The sequence below is a fragment of the Mangifera indica genome, chromosome 11 (genome assembly GCF_011075055.1).
Source record: "Mangifera indica cultivar Alphonso chromosome 11, CATAS_Mindica_2.1, whole genome shotgun sequence".
NCBI classification, from domain to species: Eukaryota; Viridiplantae; Streptophyta; class Magnoliopsida; order Sapindales; family Anacardiaceae; genus Mangifera; species Mangifera indica.
This window is the reverse complement of record NC_058147.1, coordinates 17,128,001-17,135,500: the sequence shown is the minus strand read 5'-3', so window position 1 is coordinate 17,135,500 and position 7,500 is coordinate 17,128,001. Positions and strand designations below refer to the sequence as shown.

Below are 7,500 nucleotides of genomic sequence, written 5' to 3'. Positions count from 1 at the left end.
GCCTGGGCAGTGGCACACACCATGTGCCTTGCTGCCACACCTTGTGTGCCAGCATGCATGGTGGCCTGATGCTGTGCCATGGCCTGGGGCATCTGCTGCACTGTGCGCCAGCAGGTGCCATGGTGCTGCACCAGTGGCCTGTTTCTGCCCCCCGTGTGCTGCGAAATCCTTATTTCGAAAAAACTCACGCACAAAGTTCAAAACTCCCCGCACAACCACATGACCACAATTCAAATCACAATTTTAGGAGCACGTCAAAACAAACCACGCCCAAAAATTCCAACTCCTCTATTTTCTACGATTTTCCGAAGTTTTATTATTCAAAAAATCATAAAAATTATTTTACAATTCATTTTCCGTGTTGGTTTGTTTTGCCTGATTCCTTGTATTTTTCTTTGCCATCATGCAAAATTTCACACCATTTGGACATCGTTTGGGTCTCCTAAGAGGGGGGTGTGACAACTCAGACATCATGTATGTCCCCTGCTGACACAATGCCAAACGCAAATAAGACTCTTTAGGGGGGAGGTGCCACTCTCAACCAGGTGACCCTTGCAGCTGCTATAGGCTTCTCCCCCCTCGATGGCTATCACGTTGCGTTGCTTGCCCCTCACAATAGCCATCGTAGGTTGCCAATGACACGTTGGCAACCAACAATGTCTCCGAGCATCGGTCGGTGACAGTGGGGCCCGCGGTGGGTTTGCTCGTTAAAAAACGTCGGTTGATGCGTGTTGCCTCGTCGGTTATATAAACGTAATAAACAACGGCTCCTTGCCATGAACGGGCTACCAATGCGAACACCCATGACAAGCACGTGGCATATGCTGCCTATACAGTGCTCATGCATGGCTAAGCTGCGGCGTCTCGGACATGGCTCGGTGCCCTTGCCTTATGACAGCAACATTGTGGCTGAGCTCCATGCATGGTTTGCTAACGCGAACGCCCATGATAGGCACGTGGCATCAGCTGCCTATACAGTGTCGATGCATGGCTAAGCAGAGGCATCCTGTGCACGGTTCCATGGCACAATGTTGCTGTCACGTGCCTAACGAATGCTTGTGCGGGCAAAACCCCCTGCTCGGGTGATCCTGAGTGTTTCTCGTGCAGAAATGCGTGAGGGATGCCGATGGTGATCTCGGATGGGGGGCGTTGCCCACACGCTTGAGATAGGCCGTCGCCCGTTTTACACGTCCCTAACGATTGCTTGCGCGAGCAGAATCCCCTGCTCGGGTGATCCTGAGTGTTCCTCGTGCAGAAATGCTTGAGGGATGCCAATGGTGATCTCAGATGGGGGGCGTTGCCCGCGTGTGTGAGATAGGCCGCCGTCCGTTTTACACGTCCCTAACGATTGCTTACGCGGGCAGAATCCCTGCTCGGGTGATCCTGAGTGTTCCTCGTGCAGAAATGCGTGAGGGATGCCAATGGTGATCTCGGATGGGGGGCGTTGCCCGCGTGCGCAAGATAGGCCACCGTCCGTTTTTCACGTCCCTAACGATTGCTTACGCGGGCAGAATCCCTGCTCGGGTGATCCTGAGTGTTCCTCGTGCAGAAATGCGTGAGGGATGCCAATGGTGATCTCGGATGGGGGGCGTTGCCCGCGTGCGCAATATAGGGCACCGTCCGTTTTACACGTCCCTAACGATTGCTTACGCGGGCAGAATCCCCTGCTCGGGTGATCCTGAGTGTTCCTCGTGCAGAAATGCGTGAGGGATGCCAATGGTGATCTCGGATGGGGGGCGTTGCCCGCGTGCGCAATATAGGGCACCATCCGTTTTTCACGTCCCTAACGATTGCTTGCGCGGGCAGAATCCCCTGCTCGGGTGACCCTGAGTGTTCCTCGTGCAGAAATGCGTGAGGGATGCCAATGGTGATCTCGGATGGGGGGCGTTGCCCGCGTGCGTGAGATAGGCTGCCGTCGGTTTTACACGTCCCTAACGATTGCTTGCGCGGGCAGAATCCCCTGCTCGGGTGATCCTCAGTGTTCCTCGTGCAGAAATGCATGAGGGATGCCAATGGTGATCTCGGATGGGGGGTGTTGCCCGCGTGCTTGAGATAGGTCGTCGCTCGTTTTACAGTGCTCCTTTTCGCGTCCCGCGGTGCTGGGGTGTCCTTGCTCGATGCATCCGTATGCTTGATGGCACTACTGTCATCAGCGTGTGGTTCGTTTGGCATGGCTGCTTCCAAGTGAACGCAACGGGCGTGTGAGTGGTGTTTTGATGGCGTGGGTTGGCAGGCTCTGTGCTCGTGCATCGAACTGTCGACTGCCCATCGTCTTCAGTGTTTTTCCCCGAGCGCAATTCATGCCTCGTGGGTGCTCTTGGTATCCTGTGTTGCTTACCGACGTGATGGAATTCGATCGTACCGTTGCCCCTCTCCGCCCGATGCCCTTTATGGGGTGTGGGGTGGACGCTAGGCACGCTACGTGTTCCTCGCATGCCTTGCTTTGTTGTGGGGCTGTTGAGGCCCACGGAGCTATTGCCCGTTCTTTCGGATGCGGAATGTCATGCGTGGGTGCGGGGTTTTCACCTCTGCTTGCCCAAGCTATGCATTTGTCCCTTGACACGAACGACTGTCGCGACCGTCTTGATCCCGTTGTGGCCTACGTGCTGCACATCGGTGCTCATGCGGTCGTCGGCGTCGTCGAGGAATGCTACCTGGTTGATCCTGCCAGTAGTCATATGCTTGTCTCAAAGATTAAGCCATGCATGTGTAAGTATGAACTAATTCAGACTGTGAAACTGCGAATGGCTCATTAAATCAGTTATAGTTTGTTTGATGGTATCTGCTACTCGGATAACCGTAGTAATTCTAGAGCTAATACATGCACCAAACCCCGACTTCTGGAAGGGATGCATTTATTAGATAAAAGGTCGACGCGGGCTTTGCCCGTTGCTCTGATGATTCATGATAACTCGACGGATCGCACGGCCTTCGTGCCGGCGACGCATCATTCAAATTTCTGCCCTATCAACTTTCGATGGTAGGATAGAGGCCTACTGTCACAGGGTATCAGCCATGATACGCGCTGGTGCCAACCTGCGTGCGGGGTGACGCAGGAAGCCTGCGTGCAGAGTAGCGCAGGGAGACGTACATGCGCGGGTGCGCATAGCGGCACTTCCAGTTGGTGCTGGGAGGGTCATACAAGGACCAAGTCATGCACAAGGAAATGCGGAGGCCACAAGCCAGACGAGTGCGCCATGAGGAGAGTGGGCTGCAAGGACATGCAATGCGCGGGTGAACAGTGCACGCGCACAGGCAGACGCAGCACACTGGCACAGGCAGACGCACACGCAGACAGACGCACGCGCACTGTAGCGCGCGCGCATACTGTAGCGCGCACGCGTACTGTAGCGCGCACGCACTGGAGAACTGGCAGAGTGGAGCAGACTTGCGTGCAAACTAACAAATGGATGGAGCGGCAGTCTTTGCGGGCCTTGACACTTGCGGAAAGGCTTTGGGCTTGGATGGAGAGCATCACCATGGGCTGCTGGGTTAGTTAGAATCAGTGTTTCACTAGGATTAGGACTTGGGAGGTTAACCTTGTATTAAAAACATATATAAGCTGCCTTATTAAAAGAGGAGAGAGAGGAGAGTGTTTAGGGTTTTGAGAGCACTCTTTGCACAGACTGCTTGGAGGGTTTGTGCCATAGCTTGTATTGACATAGGCTTGTATTCCTTTCTTTTAGAGGTTAATAAAGAAGGGTTGGGTTTTCCCGTACACAGTGTGCATTCTTCTCATTGATTTATTATTTCCGCATTGTGTGTTTGTTTGATTGAGTAAGCAGGCTGACTAAGGAGGAGCTTAGTGCCATCACGGGGCTGAAAAGGAGATTCCAAGAGTAGGGCCGTGACAAGTTGGTATCAGAGCCAAACACAGCAGTCTTTGACGTCAAGAACAGGTCTGGCGTTGAAGCATGTCGACCTTGAGCGAGCGTGTTGGAGTTCTGGAAGCCCTGGTGGGTGAACCAGCACGTGAAGGAGAGTCTCTTGCTGAGCAGGGAGCGCTACACTCAGAGGCTATTGCTGAATTGAAGCAGATCACGCGCAATCTGCAGAAGGAGTGCGCTGAGCGGTATAATGAGATTCTTTCCCAAATTCTGTCCCTTACAGACCGCATGGAAGAGCGGGTTGCAACGCTTGAGGAGGACCTCAAGATTGCCAAGAAAGCCATAGCGCTAGCACCAAGTGGGGGTGAGATGGTTGCGGGTCAGTCCAAACTGAAAGTTCCAGAGCCAAAGCCATTCGGAGGGAGCCGTAACGCGAAGGAGCTGGAGAATTTTCTGTGGGACATGGACCAATACTTCAAGGCCGCACGCGTGGCTGAGGGAGAGCAGGTAACCATCACTGCTATGTATCTTGCAGGGGACGCCAAGCTTTGGTGGCGCACACGTATGGAAGATGACGCTAGTGCGGGCAGGCCAAAGATTGAGTCATGGGAAGTTCTGAAGCGGGAATTGAAGGAGCAGTTCCTACCGCAAAATTCAGCATGGGTAGCAAGGGAGACGTTGAAGAAACTGAAGCACACGAGTTCCGTGCGGGAATACGTGAAGGAGTTCAGTTCGTTGATGCTGGACATCAAGAACATGAGCGAAGAAGACAAGCTATTTAATTTTGTTTCAGGGCTACAGCCCTGGGCACAGGCTGAGTTGAGGAGGCAGAAGGTGGCGGATTTACCTTCAGCCGTAGCTGCCGCAGACGGCTTGGTGGACTACAAACTAGGGCCGTCGTCTTCGAACGCGGGTGAGAAGAAAAAGGGCAGAAGCGAGAGGAGGAGGTCTCCTCGAAAATATGGCAAAGAGGGCTGGAAGGACAGGAGGAAAAGAGAAGCAGAACCATCAAAGCAGAGGGGTCCGGATCCAACCCCGAGCAGACAAGGTGGCGGGTGCTTTCTTTGTGCTGGACCGCATCGGGCTAGGGATTGTCCAAAGCGGGAGCAACTGTCCGCTCTCATTGCACAGGAGGAAAAGAGCACTGAAGATGAGAACCCAAGGCTGAATCCCATACAGCTACTGAACGCCGTGACAGCCGAGCAACCAGCCGCGTGCAAGGGGTTAATGTACGCGTGGGCGGAGGTGAACGGGCAGCAGGTGCGTGCAATGCTGGACACGGGTGCCACGAATAATTTCTTGGCACAGCGCGTGGTGGGGAAGCTAGGAGTGACCATGGAAAAGTGCTCAAGCAGAATAAAGGCGGTAAATTCCGCGTCTCAGCCAATATTGGGCACTGCCGCTTCACGGGTGAAGATGGGTGCATGGGAAGGCGAGTGCACGTTCATGGCAGTACCCTTGGATGACTTTGATCTCATCCTTGGCCTCGATTTCTTTGTGAAGGCCAAAGCCGTTGCCATGCCACATCTAAATGGGGTGATGATTATGGATGAGCAGCAGGCGTGTTTCGTCAAGGCGGATGCAAACGTGAGGAGCGCAGAGCGCGTAGCGCTGCAGTCTGCCGCACAGGCGTGCGCGGGTCTGGAGCACGTAGCGCTGCAGTCTGCCGCACAGGTGTGTGCGGGTTTGAAGCGCGGAGAGGAGCTGGTGATTGCGGCACTGGTGGAGATCAAGGAGGATCACACCATGGACGTGCCAGATTGCATAGCAGAGGTGTTGGACCGATACGCAGACGTGATGCCCGCGGCGTTACCCAAGACGTTGCCGCCAAAGAGACGTATAGACCACAAAATTGAGCTGGAGCCAGGAGCAAGGCCGCCAGCACGCGCACCATACAGAATGGGGCCAATGGAGTTGGAGGAGCTGAGGAAGCAACTAGACGAGCTGCTGGACGCTGGGTTCATTCAGCCCTCAAAGGCACCATATGGAGCGCCGGTCCTTTTTCAGAGGAAGAAGGATGGAACGCTGAGGATGTGTGTGGATTACCGGGCATTGAACAAGGTAACCATCAAAAATAAATACCCGATACCGAACGTGGCTGACTTGTTTGACAGATTAGCGAGGGCACGCTACTTTACAAAGCTGGATTTGAGGTCCGGATATTGGCAAGTCAGGATAGCAGTGGGAGACGAGGCTAAAACCACGATGGTGACTAGGTATGGGGCATACGAGTTTTTGGTCATGCCATTCGGATTGACCAACGCTCCTGCCACATTCTGCAATTTGATGAATGACGTCTTGTACGAGTGGTTAGACAGATTTGTGGTGGTCTACCTAGACGACATTGTCATTTACAGTGAGTCCTTGGAGGATCACGTGCGGCACTTGGACGAGGTGATGGCTAGGTTGCGAGCGCACCAGCTGTACGTCAAGAAGGAGAAATGCGAGTTTTGTATGCAGGAAATTATGTTCCTTGGGCACAAGGTGAGCCATGGACAGATTCGGATGGATGAACGCAAGGTGACGGCGATTGTGGAGTGGACTGCACCAACGAAGGTCAGCGAGTTGAGATCATTCCTCGGGTTGGCTAACTATTATCGAAGGTTCGTGAGGGATTATTCGAAGATAGTGGCGCCGCTCACAGATTTGTTGAAGAAGGACAAACCGTGGGGCTGGACAGAGGAGTGCGCACAGGCTTTCGCACGCGTGAAGCAGGCAGTCACCACAGAGCCAGTGTTGCGTTTGCCAGATTTTACGCAGCCATTCGAAGTGCATACAGACGCGTCGGATAGGGCGTTAAGGGGTGTGTTGGTGCAAGAGAAACATCCCATAGCATTTGAAAGCCGCAAGCTGAAAGACGCAGAGCAGAGGTACAGCGCTCACGAGAAGGAGATGACGGCGGTCATCCATTGCCTTGAGACGTGGAGGCATTACTTGCTGGGAACTAAATTCACTGTGGTGACCGACAACGTGGCGAACACATACTTCAAAACGCAGAAGAAGTTGTCAGCAAAGCAAGCACGTTGGCAAGAGTTCCTAGCCGAGTACGACTTTGAGTGGGTGCACAGAGCAGGGAGCGAAAACAGAGTGGCAGACGCGTTGAGCCGCAAGGAGGTGCACGCGTATGTAGCAGCGTTGACAGAGGTTCAGTCGGATTTCCTCGGGAAATTGCGGGTGCAAGCAGAGGAAGACGCAGAGTACGCACACTTGAGAGAACAAGTGGAGCAGGGTGTTGTGCGCAAGTATTGGCTTGACAGGGGGCTGCTCTATGCAAAAGGAGGCAGGCTGTACGTTCCCAAGAGCGGGGGACTAAGGCAAGGATTATTGAAGGAAACGCATGAGCCACAATGGGCAGGACATCCAGGCGTGGAAAGGATGGTGGCGCTGCTCAAGAGACACTATTGTTGGCCAAGGCTGGAGGAAGACGTGGAGCTGTACGTACGCACGTGTTTGGTGTGTCAACTGGACAAGACCGAGCGGCAGAAGCAAGCGGGTCTGCTACAGCCACTTCCTATACCCGAGAGGCCATGGGAATCGGTGTCTATGGATTTTGTGAGCGGGTTTCCGAAGGTGGACGGGAAAGGATCTGTTTTGGTGGTAGTCAACAGATTTTCCAAATATGCAGTGTTCATTGCCGCCCCACAGACGTGCCAAGCGCAAACAGCAGCGGAGT

General features: G+C 53.8%; 1 protein-coding gene across 1 annotated transcript in view; it reads left to right on the top strand.

The window, feature by feature from the left end:
- The first annotated feature begins 3,914 nt into the window (after positions 1-3,914).
- Positions 3,915-7,500, top strand: part of LOC123228802 — a 48,753-nt gene continuing 45,167 nt past the window's right edge. The window contains exon 1 of the mRNA XM_044654248.1: positions 3,915-7,498. Coding sequence (XP_044510183.1) covers positions 3,915-7,498 — 3,584 coding nt within the window. The remainder of the gene's footprint in view (positions 7,499-7,500) is intronic.